At 41.1% G+C, this 15,506-nt stretch overlaps 1 protein-coding gene across 2 annotated transcripts in view; it reads left to right on the top strand.

The window, feature by feature from the left end:
* SLCO2A1 (solute carrier organic anion transporter family member 2A1) overlaps positions 1-15,506 on the top strand; it is a 149,377-nt gene that overhangs the window by 116,473 nt on the left and 17,398 nt on the right. For both annotated transcript variants that reach the window (XR_003567602.1, XM_027845179.1), the window contains exons 9-12: positions 1,581-1,770; positions 7,171-7,336; positions 9,140-9,303; positions 14,613-14,677. Coding sequence is in view for 1 of the 2 variants with exons in the window: in XM_027845179.1 (XP_027700980.1) it covers positions 1,581-1,770; positions 7,171-7,336; positions 9,140-9,303; positions 14,613-14,677 (585 nt within the window). In the remaining variant the exon portion in view is untranslated. The remainder of the gene's footprint in view (positions 1-1,580; positions 1,771-7,170; positions 7,337-9,139; positions 9,304-14,612; positions 14,678-15,506) is intronic.

The following is a 15,506-nucleotide window of genomic DNA, read 5'->3' as shown; positions in this document are numbered from 1 at the left end:
CAATTTCCTTGCCTCCCCAGAGACTCAAATCTGTCATAAAATCAACACTTCCAAAGGCTTAAGAACACAATTGCCAACAAGTTAGCCAAAGAAATGCACCAGAGTCAAAAGACCAGATTCTAGGTTTCTCTTGGCTACTCGGTAGCCATTTAGAAAAGTTGCTTCACCTCTCTACATGTCTGTATCTTCATCTGTGAGATGAAGGAGGTAGACACTTAGATTTAGCTCTGGAAGAAATCCTGGAAGTTATCAAGTTTAACTGCTTAGTTTTACAGATGAGATAACTGAGGCCCAGAGAAGATAGATGACCTTCCTAAGGGTTGAAGTAGCAAGAGCCAGAATTTTAACCCAGGACTCAAAGGTTCCCTCCAACTTAAAAATATGTGATACCTGTGCAAATGATTTATGTTATTAAACATTGGTCATGCCTTTCTCTTGTTTGTCCTTGGAATTGATTGATCTATGCTTAGTGTGGTGGGAAGATAGCAGAGATACAAAAAAAAAAAAACTCCTGTCCTCAGGGAGCTTCCAGTCTAAGGAATATTGACAGGACACAATTTACCGAATACCGCAAACAACACAAACATTTTTTTAAAAAAATACAATAAATAATGATACCTTAACCCCTGTATAGACCAGCACTTCTTAAACTATAGGTCACTACCCCATATGGGGTAATGAAAAATTTGGCAACAGTAAAAGGTTTCTGAATTAATTAAAAATCAAACTCATAATGAATCCAAGGTGTTTCTGGCAGCGCTTACTGGTATTGCCTCCCGCACCTTCACTGCAGCCTTGATTCTGAATACATGTCCACTTTGCACACTACAGATGCCCTCAGGCCATGCAACACCAACAAAATCTGTCGAAATGGGAAAAGGAGTTGCAAGTAGAAAAAGTTTAAGAAGCTCTGGTATAGACAACTGAACAAAAATCTATGTTAACTTGGAGGTTTCTGAAATGATTGGAGCAAGGGACCTAGTTGTTTCTCTGACTCCTCTTCACGCTTGCCTTTATCTTCTGGGGTTAAGAACCCCTCATATGACAGCCAGGGTCAAATGCTGAAACTGAAGCTTAAATACTGTGGCCACATAGTGGAGAACACAGGACTCAGGGGAAAAGCTCCTGATGTTGGCAAAGATAAAAGGCAAAAGGATAAAGGGATGGCAGAGGATGAGATGGATAGATAGTGTCAAGGAAACAACAAACATGAACTTGGACAGACTTTGAGAGATAGTGGAGGGATAGAAGGGCCTGGTGTGCAATGGTCTGTGGGGTCACAAAGAATCAACAAAGTACAGCGGATGGTGCACAAAAATTGGAGTCAGAAAAACCTGAGTTTGAATCCTGCCTTGGAAACTTAGTAGCTATGTGCCTTTAGCAAGCATGTCATCTAGCCTCTCTGAGCCTCAGATTCTTCATCTTTAAAATAGGTATACTAGAATTATGATTTCATCAATATGAGAACTAATGGTCTTCTTGATTCTAATTCCAGCTCCCTGACCACGGCCACATTGCCTCGCCTATATTCATTAACAGTCATTATTGTCAGTATGATTATTGTCATTTCTCATTCACAGGTGCTGTGAACCTCCCAGCAGCTGCCTTGGGGATGCTGTTCGGGGGCATCCTTATGAAACGTTTTGTTTTTTCCATTCAAACCATCCCCCGAGTGGCTACAGCCATTGTCACCATCTCCATGATTCTCTGCCTTCCCTTGTTCTTCATGGGCTGTTCTACACCAACCATTGAGGAGGTTAACACAATAAGGTAACATGGAGTCAGAAAAGGGAGAGTAGGAGTCCAAGGGCCATCTAGAGAGTTGGTTCTATGGTCAACGTAGTTAATTGATCTTTTCCTTCTCTCAGTACAATGTAGTGGGAAGTGTAGTAGAGCATAGGAGACTTGGGTTTCAGCTCCTTGATGCATGACCATTGGCAAGTTACTTAACCAGGCTGAGTCTGTTTCCTTATCTGTAAAATGGGAGTAGTAATGGTTTCTCTAGCTACTTCACAGGATTATTTTGAGGTAAATATTTTACAACCAACGGACTGTAAGAATGTAAATCATTTTTTAAATTATTATTATTATTGGATTTAAAGTTAGGAGGAATCTTAGAGGTTATTGAGTCCGACTCCTTGATTTTATAGATGGGAAAATGAGACCCAATGAGGTCAGGTGATTTGCACAAGGTCTCACACACAGGTGGTAAATTTATTTTCCTTATTCTTTGTTGTTTAGTAGTTTTCAGTCATGCATGACTCTTTGTGACTCAATTTGGGGTTTTCTTGGCAGAGATACTGGAGTGGTTTGCCGTTTCTTTCTCCAGCTCATTTTATAGATGAGGAAACTGAGGCATACAGGGTTAAGTGACTTGTCCAAGGTCACACAACTATTAAGTGTCTGAGGCCAGATTTGAACTCAGGAAGATGAGTCTTCGTTACTCCAGGCCCAACGCTCTATCCACTGTGCCATCTTCCTCTTTTCTCTTTTCCTTACTGTACTCTTTCCTTTTTCTTTCTCCTTTAGCTTCTAACGGCAGGTCTGCAAGATGAGGAATGATTCATAAACAGGGTTAAAAATAATATGGTGGCCATAGTGGTCTATTAGCAGTCAATGTTCTGTTTTAAGCCCAAAATGACTCAAATTAGCCAACAGATTCCTGGGAAGTATTGACAGACAGAAACTAGAGAGTAATCTTTATTTGGTCTCAGCCCAGTGCTGATGAGAATAACTTTGAGTATTTGAGAAGAAATGAGACAAACAGCTTGAGACAGGCCAGAAGACATCAGTCAGACACTCAATAAAAGCAGTGATCAATTCAGCAAACATTTATTAAGAACCGATTTAGTTATTTTCTGGGTTATAGTTAATGTTCCAAGTGATTCTCAGAGCGTGGTGTCCGGGATCCTGGGGGTCTTCAAGATCCTTCCTGGGGGATCTGTGTAAGACTGAAATTTTCTCATATACTTCAACTGAAACAACAAATAACAACAGATTGAATGTAGAAGCAGATATGAGAATCCAGCTATATTCTGTTTAAGTCAAACATGAAAGAGATTTATAAAAATATATAAAACAATGCTATTCTTCTCATGGATCTTTTTGGGAAAATATAGTTATTTTTCATAAAAGTATGTTTTTATGTTTCTATGTAATGGGTTTATTACCCTCTTAATGAATTAATATGTAAACATTTTTTAAAAGTTATGAGTTTTAATTTCTGCTATAGTAAAATATTGATAGATACAATTCATGTGAACAAAAGCTCCTTAAGAGGATCTTCAATAATTTTTAAGAGTGTGAGAGGTCCTAAGATCCAAAGGTTTGAGAAGTGCTATTCTAACATAAGATAGCTTGGGAGTTGACTCCTAGGTTAATTTTAAGAGAATTCCTGATGTTCTCCAGTTAGAGGTGGGATTCCCAAACTTGGGAAGGTAGAGGAATGCTAATGAAGAGTGATCACCTTAATGTTTCTTGTATTCCAAATTAGGGCGATGGTGTGGTTTGAATATTGGACTTCTAGCCGAGAAGACCTGGGTTTCAATCATGCCTCAGATACTTTCTAGCTAGCTGTTTGACCCTGGGCAGGTTCCTTAACCCTTCTGGGCCTCAGTTTGCTCATCTGTAAAATGAAAGGTTGGACTCAGTGCCCTGAAAAGTCCTTTTCAGATCTATATCAATGATCCTTCCTAACCCAGAGTCAGACTGACTTGGTTGAAACAAACCAGGAAACTCAGCCTCTCAGAGTTTATCTGTGGCCATGTCGTCTGAGCTCCATCAGGGTTGACTTGTCCACCAGGGCATATTCATTCAGCAACTATTAAGCATTAATTAAGTACTTACTATGTGCCAGACAGGGGCAATTAGGTGTCTCAGTGGATAAAGAGGTGTGCCTGGAGTCAAGAAGACCTGAGTTCATATCCAGCCTCAGACACTTTTTAGCTGTGTGACCCTGGGGAAATCATTTAACCCTGTTTGCCTCAGTTTCTTCATCTGCAAAATGAGCTAGAGAAGGAAATGGCAAACCACTGCAGTATCTTTGACAAGAAAAACCCAGAGTCCCAAATACAGAGTCCCAAAGAGTATCCTCCTGACTGACCCTCCTCCTTCCTACCTGCTGAATTTTTACCAGTCATGGGATTGCAGATTTAAAGCAGGAAGGGATCTCAGAGGTCATCTAATCCAATCTCCTCATTTTACAGATGAGGAAATTGAGGCCCAGAAGGTTTAAATGACTTGCCCAAGGATGTAGAAGTGGTTTCAGAGGCAGAATTTGAATCCAGGCCCTCTGACTCTGGAGCCATTGACATTTTCCCAGTATACCATGCTGCCTTCAGAAGCCTAGTTCAAATGTGACCGTCATCAGGAAATCTTCCTTAATTTTTCCCTTCCTGAGATTGTCATGACCTTTCCATTATCAAGTCTCATACTTGTTCAGTCATTTCAGTCACGTCCTACTCTCTGTGACCCCATTTGGGGTTTTCTTGGCAAAGATACTGGAGTGGTTTGCCGTTTCCCTCTCCAGCTCATTTTATAGATGAGGAAACTGAGACAAACAGGGTTAAGTGACTTGTCCAGCATCACACAGCTGGTAAGTATCTAAGGCTGGTATGAACTCAGATCTTCCTGACTCTAGGCCTGGTGCTCTATCCACTGAGACACCTAGCTGCCCATCAGGACACAAAGAGCATGGGCTTATTTTTTCTTTACCTTTCTTGTGCATTCATGTATTATTTTGCATTTTTAATTATGTGTATATTGGTCATATCTAATTAAGTAAATTACCATTTTATCTAATGCTTTTATCTTCTCCAGTGCCTAACACAGTGCTCTGTATATACATGCTTATTGAGTTGAATTGAATATCCCCATTTCCATGAAATTCCATGAAAATTCTGATGAAATTTCCATGAAATCTGAATATCAGATTTCCACGGTAACCATTTGATGCAATGTTGTCAAACTCAAATAGAAAAGAATTACTACAGTTTGCATCTTGACTTAGAAAACCACAAATTAACACTGCCTATATTTCATTGTATTTTTATTTATTTTATTAAACATTTCCCAATTACATTTTGGGCAGCGAGGTGACACAATGGATAGAGGAAGACTCATGTTCCTGAGTTAAATCCAGTCTCAGACACTTACTAGCTGTGTGACATTGGGCAAGTCACGTAACCCTGTTTGCCTCAGTTTCCTCATCTGTAAAATGAGCTAAAAAAGAAAATGTCAAACCATTCCAGTATCTCCGCTAGGAAAACTCAAAGGGGATCATGAAGAGTTGGGCACAACTGAACCACAACAAATTACATTTTAGTCTGGCTGGCTCACTAGGGAGTCTTGTGGGACAGGTGGGGTAGGGTGGGAGGGAGTGCATTCAGCCTTCAGAACTTGAGTTTGACACCTCTGATTTGATATACCATACCAAAGATCAGGGTAATAGTTACAGAGCTTTCTTTTCTGAGACTTTCTAGACCCACCTTATTTAACAGATTAAGAAACTAGGCTTAGAGAGGTTAAGTGATTGGCCCAAGCCCACACATTTAGCAAGCATCAGAGATGAGATCTGAACCCAGCTCCTGTCATTCCTGAGACTGTGCTCCTTCCATACTGCTTCCCTTGTATTACACCACCTAATGTGACATGTATTCAGTTCAGCATGTACTTATCAAGGGCTTGCCATGTGCTCAGAGCCCTTCAATGCAGGCTTACAGAGAAGTCCCTACAGTTTATCATCTCATTGTCCCTGAATAGAAATATGAGGTGGGTCAAATGAATGGAATCAGCATTCTTTGTTATTTTGTCCAGAATATTTCCCTGTTTCCCACTGTGAACCATGCTCTTTCCCAGTCAAACTGTTGGGCTCTACTAGTATGTTATAAAGATGACTTGGATGCATCCCACCATACTGGGTTTCTTTAGGCTCTTTTCACTAAGTTTTTCCACCAAGAGAAGTTGTAACTATGGTGAGGAAAGGACAGAGACTGGCTGTTTTGCACATGTGTATGTGCATGTATCTTAAGAGGCTGGTGGATACAGATCAGGAGGATACTCCCTGCTATGTCCCAGCATTTCATCAAATTCATGGGGCATCATGAACGGAAAAAAGTTTGGGAAATACTGGCATGTTCTCCTTACTTCTGCTGGGAGAGCAAATGAGTAGTGATTAAATAGTAAAGCAATCATACTTCTCTATCCCCATTTACCTCTACCCTCCCCCAGAAAACAATGAATTAGCTAATAGATTACCACAGGAAATCATAGTTTCTCATGTAAAAATATGTAGAATGTATAAATCCTCATGTCCAAGATAAAAATTAAAAAAAATTTTGATAGATGACAGAACATGGGTGCATAGATAGATAGAAGACAGACAGATAAAGAGCGAGATAGATAGATGATACAAGAAAAATGGACGGATAGGAGACAGAGACAAACAGATAAGGTAGATGATAGTAGATCAATAAATAGAGTAATTGATCGATCGATAGATAGACGATAGAGGATAGATGGATGATCAAAGACAGAGAAAACAACTTCTGCCTATGGTTTGGGTTGTATACTGAAGCTACCATTTTCCCTATCAAGATCACAGTTATTTGGGACTCTGTCTCCTCCCCTATGGACCTTGGGGGTCATATGTTTGAAGACCACAGCTCTCCAACGCTGCAGAGCTATTCAGCTAGGGATAGGGACACCCAATGGGGATATAAATGTGTAGGTACCAACAAGAATGATGGAGAAAATAAAGAACAAGTAGCATGCTTATTGTCCATCTATGATTTAGAGCTGGGAAAGACCCAAGAGGTCATCAGATCCAACCTCCTCCTTTTACAGATGAGGAAACTGAGGTACAGAGAGGTTAACTGACTTGCCCAGGGTTACCTACCTGGTAAAAGCCTGGTATGGGATTTGAACTTGTGTTTTTTCAAATTTCAAATCCAGTGTCCTTCCCCACTATGCCATGCTGCCTCTCCCCATTGGACAGAGCCCAGTATGGCAACCACCCAAGATAAACAGAGACAGGGATATTAGACAGGCTGAGAACTCACAAAGGGCAAGAGGGTTTTTTTTTTTTTTTGGTAGGGGCAATGGAGAGTGAGTTGTTGGGTACTTTGTTTTGCTTTGCTCTGTTTTATGCTTTATTTCCTGTTTTATTGGCAGAACACCAAGTTCTATAAATCGGGCACCACTAGAATGTCGCAAGGAGTGCTCATGTCCTGATTCCATCTTTCACCCTGTCTGTGGGTCCAATGGAATAGAGTACATCTCCCCCTGTCATGCTGGTTGCATGGACTTCAACATCAGCTCAGTGAATTCAAAACAAGTGGTAAGGGATAGCATGGATTCCAGGAGGAATAATGATGATGTCTTTAGAGCTGCAAAGGCCTTTCATAGATAACATTTCATTTAATTCTCACAATAGCTCAGGATGGGACTGCACCTAGGATTCATTAGTAGAAGGAACTTCTCTCTGTCTTTTTAGGCAATGGGATTAAGTGACTTACCCAGAGTCACAAAGCTAGTAAGTATCTGAAGCTGGATTTGAACTCAGGTCCTTCTGACTCCAGGGCCAGTTCTCTATCCACTCTACCATCTAGCTGTCCCCTAGTAGACAGAACTTCTGAAGACCCAGCTCCATCTACCAGGTTAGCAGGTTCACTGCAACTTCTCATCTTAGGGAGTAGCTTGGGGCCTTGGGAAAGTAAATGATTCGGCCAACGTCACACAGATAGTATTTGTCACAAGCAAGATTTGAATCCAAATCTTCCAGTCTCTGTGGCTGGTTTTCTATCCACTAGTACCAGTATAGCTATGGGATTTGATATGGAAGAGACTGAGACCCAGAGAAACAAAATGGCTTTCCTAAATTTAAATAACAGATGGAGGAATGGAAGTTTAAACCCAGGTCTATTGATGTGCAAATCCAATGCTTTTCCTACTGGCAGCTAGATGGATAGAGTTGCAGTGGAGAGAGCACTGGGCTTGGAGTCAGGAAGACTTGAATTCAAATCTGGCCTCAGTCACTTCAGTTGTGTGACCCTGGGCAAATCATTCAACTTCTGCTGCCTTAGTTTCCTCAACTATAAAATGGGGATAATAATATCACTTACCTCCTAGGTTTGTTATGAGGATAAAATGAGATCATATTTGTAAAGCTCTTAGCAAAGTGTCTAGCACAGAGTGGGTACTTAATAAATGCTTCCTTCCTTTCTTCTTTTCTTCCTTCTCTCTCTCCTTTATTTCATCTCTTCTTTTCCTCATTCCCTCTTTCCCTTCTTCATTCTTTTCCTTCCTTCCCTCCCTCCCTCTCTCCTTCCTTCCTTCTTTCCTCCCTTCCTTCCTCTTTTCCTCCTTTCTTTCTTCTCTTCCTTCCTTCTTTCCTTTCACAAAAGTGCTGCTTTTCCCTGGAGCCTTTGTCTGCACAACAGCCACCCTATCAAGACATTCCCAAATGTCCTCAAACTCCAACAAAATAGTGCTCAGTCCCTTGAATTGACCAGAGCCCTTTCAATGCACATCTTAGGTACCCCTGACCTTCTAAGGCTCTACCCATCACTAATAGAGCCAGGTCTCTATAGCATAGAGAGAGAAGTAAAGAGTTGCTGATTGACAGATACTTTTAACTCATCCAGGTCTGATTTGAGCATTGTCACTGCATTGAACTGAATTGAGAGAGAGTTCTTCTCATGACAACTTTATAGGGAGTTGTCCAAGGACTTTCTCTGACCCATTTTCCAGATGAGTAACTAACTCACTTTGAGCACTTTAGACTTGACAAAGCATTTTCCTCCCTAGTAGAGTCACTCCGTTAGACTGTGAGCTCACTGAGGGCAAAGACTGTTATTTTTTCCCTTTTTTTCCTTTCTTTGTATCCCCAGCGCTTAGCAGAGTGCCTGGCATATAGTGGGCTCTTCATATTGTTGACTTAATGAAAAATCCAGCTTTTGCCCTCATCAATACAACAGGTGAAGTGAATTCAAGGCCAAAATTCTTGGTCAGTTCAGTGCTGGGATCATCAGAGAATAACTGATTCATGAAAGAACTGATACATGCATTTGCAAGTACAAAGATTTGTAAACTAATAATAGACTTTGTTTTTCCTCTTTTGGTGTTTTGTCCATATCTCAAGACCTATTTCAATTGTACCTGTATCCCCGGTGCGGCCTCTTCAGCAAAGACGGGATCTTGTCCAATCCCCTGTGCTCACTTCCTGCTCCCCACCATCTTCCTCATCTCCCTCGTCTCATTGATTGCCTGCATTTCCCACAATCCTCTCTACATGATGGTCTTGAGGTAAGTGAACGTGAGAGTTCTGAAGCTTAGGAAGAAAGCTTTTTGTAGGACTTCTTCTCCTTCCTTGTCCTCTCTTTCCACTTATGCTTACTTTACACTTCCTCTCTTGTTTCCTCTTTTTCTTGTTTATACAAAGTTCTCCCCACCCTGAGGCAGAGGTGGGTTGGGCACTGATTCCAGAGCCAAAGTATAAGGCCTGCCTCTGATACTTTCCACAACAATAACAATAAAAATACTAGCTAATATATAGTATATTTATGTTTCACAAAGCATGTTACATATGTTAGCACATTTAATCCTCAAAACAGCAGTGTGAGGTAGGGGCTGATATTATCCCCATTTTCTTGAAGAGGAAACTGAGGCTAAAGGAAGTTAAGGGAATTGCCTGGGATCACATAGCTAGAAAGTGTCAAAGGCAGGATTGTGAACACAGGTCTTCATGACTCCACATCCAGGACTCTAAACCACTCTGCCACCTAGTTTCTGGGGCCTCATTTTCCTCATCTGTGAAATGGGCAGGGTTGGACTGGATGGACTTTGAGGCCTCTTCCAGCTTTGGATCTTTGATCCTGTAACAGATTTCAAACCAACTTTGACTTCATGAATAAGTCTTAGAGAACTGCCTAAGATTTAGAGTAATTAAGAATCGCCCATTGTCACACACTAATATATTTAAAGTAGGAGAGAAAAAAAATTTTAAAGAGAAAAAAAATTTTTTTAAAGTAGGAGAGAAAGGATTTCAACCAGGCCTTCGTCTCTAGGTCCAGCCCTTTACCCACTATACCATGTTCCCTCTCATTCCTTCTTCTCTTTGACTGTCCCTAAAGCAGAATCTCTAGGCACCATAGTAGACTCATTTTCCTGAGCTCTAATCCAGCCTTAGACATTTACTAGCTGTGTGACCCTGGGCAAGTCACTTAACCCTGTTTGTCTCAGTTTCTTCATCTGTAAAATGAGCTGGAAAAGGAAATGGCAAACCACTCCAGGATCTTTGCCAAGAAAACCCTAAATGGGGTCAGCAAGAATCAAACATGACTGAAATGACACAGCAACAAAGCAGAATCTCGTCTGCTCTCCAGCCCCAGCCCTTTTGACTGAGAGATGTGTGAGGTTAAGTATTCAGGAAATGAAATGATTCTCTTGGCAAATAAATTAGGTGTGAGGATACAGTGCTTAGGGAGAAAAAAATATTGGACAAAGTCTGAAAAAGATGGTGAATGGGCAGAGGGGGAAAGGGGTAACTGAAAGGACAGACCAAGCCATAGAGAAAGTTAGAGATGGCAGAGATGTAACCCAAACCAGAGAGGTAAAGAAAATCCAGAAATAACCCCTCTGTGAGGCCACATGAGCCAAACTCGTGAGAAGAATGAGCATTAAATCCTTAAGCAAGGAAATGAACAGTCCAGCCAAAAAGACAAAAAAATCAGGGGAAAGGAGTCGGGTTTCGGTTGGCATTGAAATGCTTCTAAAATGCTGTTTTCCAGGGGATGACCCTGATGTGACCTCATCCTAGTTCAAACAATCCAGCAGCTCCTTCCTCTGATGCCTTTCTACCCTTTCTCTGTTCCTTAGCAATATTTCCAAAATAACTTCTATTGGGATTTTTTTTTTTACCTCACTTAAATTTCCCAATGTTTGGATTTTCTTCTGAACTAAAAGAGACCAGGTCTTTTTTCTTCCCAGGACGAGGAAGAACAGCAAGTTTTTGAGAACACAGTTTGTGCTACCTGTGTGACCTGTCGCTTCATATCTATAGCCCTCAGTTTTCTCATCTGTAAAATGAGATGGTTTGGCTAAAGAGGATCCCTGTGGTCCATCTGGCTCTGGCATTCTGTTCTGTGATTCAATAGTCTCTCCATGTGTCTTGGAAAGCTTCCGAAGCAGATAGTTTCCCCTAATTTCAGCTTGACCCTTGATTCCAGCTTCATAATCAAATTCTGCTGTACTCAGATGGAAAGCTATTTCTCTAATAATCTGCTTCTCCTTTTCAATAAAGCACAGAACCATAGCTCTTAAAATTAGAAGGGACCTTAGAGTTAATCTAGCCCACCAGAGGCAGCTAGGTGGCTCAGTGGATGTAGCAAACTGTACCTAGCATCAGAAAGACCTGAGTTCAAATCCAGCCTCAGATACCCATTAGACATGTGACTCTGGGCAAGCCACTTAACCTCTGTTTCAGTTTCCTCATCTGTAAAATGAAGATAATAATGGTACCTACTTTTCAGGGTTGTTGTAAGGATCAGATGAGATGATATTTGTAAAGTGCCTGGCACATAGTAGACACTATATAAATGCTAGCCATTATTATTATTATTATTCTAACTCCTACCTTAAGCATGACTACTCTCTATAACACCTGTGACAAGGTTAAAAGTGGGTGATTTAACTTCACTTATAAATGTGTGTCCCAGAAGTCTTAATTTGGCTTAATGTCTTAATGCACTAAGACTTTTGGAACCCCCTAGAGTGGGGTTCCAAAGTGAGAGTGTTAAGGAGAAAGGGGTAATCAACAGTGTCATGGGCTGCAGAGAGGTCCAGAAAGATGAGGACTGAGAAAGGGCCATTAGATTTGGCAAATAAGGGATCATTGGTGACTTTGGAGAGTAGTTTCAGTTGTATGACAAGGTCAGAAGCCAGACTGCAAAGAGTTAAGATGCTGAGAGGAAAGGAAGTAGAATCGCTAATTATAAGTGGCTCTGTTAGGCGGTTTAGCTGCAAAAGGGAGGAGAGATGAATAACAGGATCTGGTGAGGGCTTTTTGATTATGGAGTAGATGTGAGTATGTTTGTAGGTTGTAAAAAAGCAGCCAATAGCAAGAGATTGAAGATTAGTTAGAGAGTAGAGATGATGGGGCAGTTAGGTGCCACAGTGGATAGAGTGCTAGGCCTGGAGTCAGAAAGATTTGAGTTCAAATCTGGCCCCAGACCAGCTGTGTGACCCTGGGGAAGTCATTTCACCATGTTTGTCTTGGTTTCCCCACCTGTCAAATGAGCTGGGGAGGGAAATAGTAAACCATTCCTGTCTCTTTGCTAAGAAAACCCCATGGACAGTGTTGACATGCTATTGTCTATAGTGTCACTACTGAATAAGCAACAATAACAGGGATGATAGAGCAAGACAGTCTGCTAGAGGGGAAGGGATAGATCATCTTGGGATGGATAGGATCACTTGTGCATGTAAAGGGATTTGCTTTGGCAAGGAAGATACTGGGAGAAGGCAATATGTGCAAGAGGTGAAATCTGAACCCACATCTTCCTGATCCCAAGGGTAACTTTCCACTACACCAAGATGCCTCTAATCCCTCAAAATTCTTGGATACTTTTAATTAATTAATCCTTACCTTACTAAGCAGCCCCTCCCATTTTCATTGTTATTTTTTGACTGAACAGGTGATCTCAATCAATGTAGGGAGCTCCAGGTGAGAGACTTCCTCTGCTAATGTGAATCAGCCCTTTCTCTGCAATTTATGGTCTTAGAAGGTTACTTAGGGGCCCAAGAGATTAAGCGACTTGTTCACACAGCCAATATTTATCAGAGGCAGGATCTAAACCAAGTTCTTCCCATATCCAAAGCCTGCGGCCCATCTGCTATGTCACACTGCCTCTCCGGCCTCACTTTGGAACAGCTTCATTGACTATAAAGTTCTTGCTTATTTTGAGTTGAAATCCATGGCCCTGCTATGATTTCTACACACTGAGTCTAGTTCTGCCCCTCAGAAATCTACACAAAATATTTGGATGGCTCTTTCTCTGCTTTCCAGCTCTCCTTGCCCCTAAACAAAGAAACAAGGAGACATAGGTCGTACTTAGAGATTTATCATCCCTGTTCACAAACACAAACCTTTCTCCTGCTGGCCTCAGTTTCCCATCTTGCCAGAAACTCCCTTGGAGGGTAGATAGAAGAGTAAAATCCCAAGTTAATCCATTTTACCATGGGTTAGCACTTCTGTAAATATTTGATGGGGGCAGGAAGGGTAAAATTAATTGTTTAAATGACGTTTGAGGATTATCTGAGGAATCCTTTTATCCTTGTTCTCCAAGGACATTCATGGGCACAGACTTAAATGAGCTTTACTTTAACTATTTCACACCAAAAATCTTCAATTATCAAAATACAGGAGGTGTTATCATGATAGTGAATCATTGAATTAAACACTCAGAGTTATACAATATCTTAAAATTAATTTAGTTTAATCTCCATATTTTCTGGAAAGGTAATAGAGGCCCAGAGACTTTAGCTGACTTTTCCAGGGTCACATGAGTAATATGTGGTGGAGCTGGGATTCCGACCTAGATCCTCCAAATCCAGAACTCTTTCCATTGTACCAGGCTGATGAGGTTCATTCATTCATTCATTCATTTATTCATCCATTCATTTTTTACATTTATTTGTTTGTAAAGCAAACAATTGTTACACTAAAGTAGAAATTAAGAAAAAAAAGAATATTAAAGAGTTCTTACCCTTTTAAAGCAAGGAAAAAACACAGGATTTGAGAATGGAGACAACTTCTGTGTAATCATAAACCAGGCAGTTAAAAGCTATTAGTAGGTAGGGATAGAGGTGTCTACTTTCATCATGACAAATATGGATGACAAAACATTGTGGGAGTTGTTGCCCTGTTCTCTGGGTAAATTGTAGATATTTAATTCTTTAAATATGAAATAGATGATTTTATATTCGATTCTAGAGATGATAGGGAGCTACTGGAGTTGATTGAATTGGGAGAGGGGAGTGACAGCTTATTGTTACAAAGTATTTGATGTATTCCATCTCATCAGACCTCACCACATCTTTTTGATGCAGCTAGGGCAGCAAGATGGCACAGTGGATAGAGTGCCCGGCCTGGAGTCAGGAAGATGTGGGTTCAAATCTGGCCTCAAACACTTCCTATCTGTGTGACCCTGGCCAAGTCACTTACCCCTGTTTGCCTCAGTTCCCTTATTTGTGAAATGAGCTGGAGAAGTAGCAAATCACGCTAGTATGTCTGCCAGGAAAACCCCAAATGGGGTCACACAGTCAGATACAACTGAACAACATTGTTCAGATGAGCTACTTTAAATAGGTCATTCTTCTCTTTCCATGCTCAGCTTCTATCTTTTTCCCATGCATAGTCCCTCTAAGGGGTATTCTGCCTGGACCCTGACGTGGTAAGAAAAGGCTCTAGTAGAAACCATGTCCTATTGCAAAGTTCTTTGGCTGAGTTTACTGCAGAAAGGTGAGTTCTGACTTGTGCCATGTCAACTCTAGACACTCAAGTGAAAGCAGCAGATCTGCATTGTTCCAGGCCTAACTCTTGGTCTCCTCCGTAGGGTAGTGAATCAGGAAGAAAAGTCATTTGCTATCGGCGTGCAGTTCCTGCTGATGAGGCTGCTGGGTAAGTGTCTGAGTATCCCATTCATAATAGATCAGTTGTTGTTGCTGTTTGTTGTTTGTCCTTCCTCCTGAAAGAGGACCGTGACATCAGGGAGGTGATGCCATGACTCACAAGTGAATTGGATTTAAGGAGGGAGGGCTGTGCACAGTCACCAGCCTCACTCTCTCCTCTGGTGCTGTCTGGGTCCAGTGGCCAGATATTGACCAGGACCACTGGAGATGGCCCAATATGTCAGTTGGTCATTTATTAAATGCCTACCATGTGCTGGCATTGGGAATTGCAATGAAAAGGAAAGGAGCTCATAGGAAGCAACTTGCAAACAGCTAGGTACAAAAAGGATACATATATATGATTAATTGAAGATGATCCTGAGGGAAGGCATTAGCATTAAGGGGATTGCTGTGATGAGTGAAAAGTCCTAGAGACATAATTTCTGGGTAATTAACAATGATTTTATTAATTATGACTGGTGAGTAATTAATAAAAGAGAAAGACTTTTTCCCTCCCCCAAAAGTAAGACTTTAACTGATACTGGAAGGAAGCCAGGGAAGCCAAGAGACAGAAATAAGGTAGGAAGGAGTTCCCCACATGTGGAATCTGTAGGGAAAACGCTTGGAGTTTGGGAGATGGCGTACTGTGTGTGGAGAACAGCAAGGAGGCCAGTGTGTTGGATTGCAGAATATGGTGAGGATATAAGATATAGTCATAGACATAGACCTAGACCTAGACCTAGACATAGTCATACTCATACTCATACTCATAGTCATAGTCATAGACATAGACGTAGGCATAGGCACAGGCATAGGCATAGACATAGACATAGACATAG

This window comes from Vombatus ursinus, unplaced genomic scaffold, assembly GCF_900497805.2.
Source record: "Vombatus ursinus unplaced genomic scaffold, bare-nosed wombat genome assembly UNPS02014959.1, whole genome shotgun sequence".
In the NCBI taxonomy this organism is placed as follows: domain Eukaryota; kingdom Metazoa; phylum Chordata; class Mammalia; order Diprotodontia; family Vombatidae; genus Vombatus; species Vombatus ursinus.
This window is presented reverse-complemented; position numbering and strand designations above follow the sequence as displayed.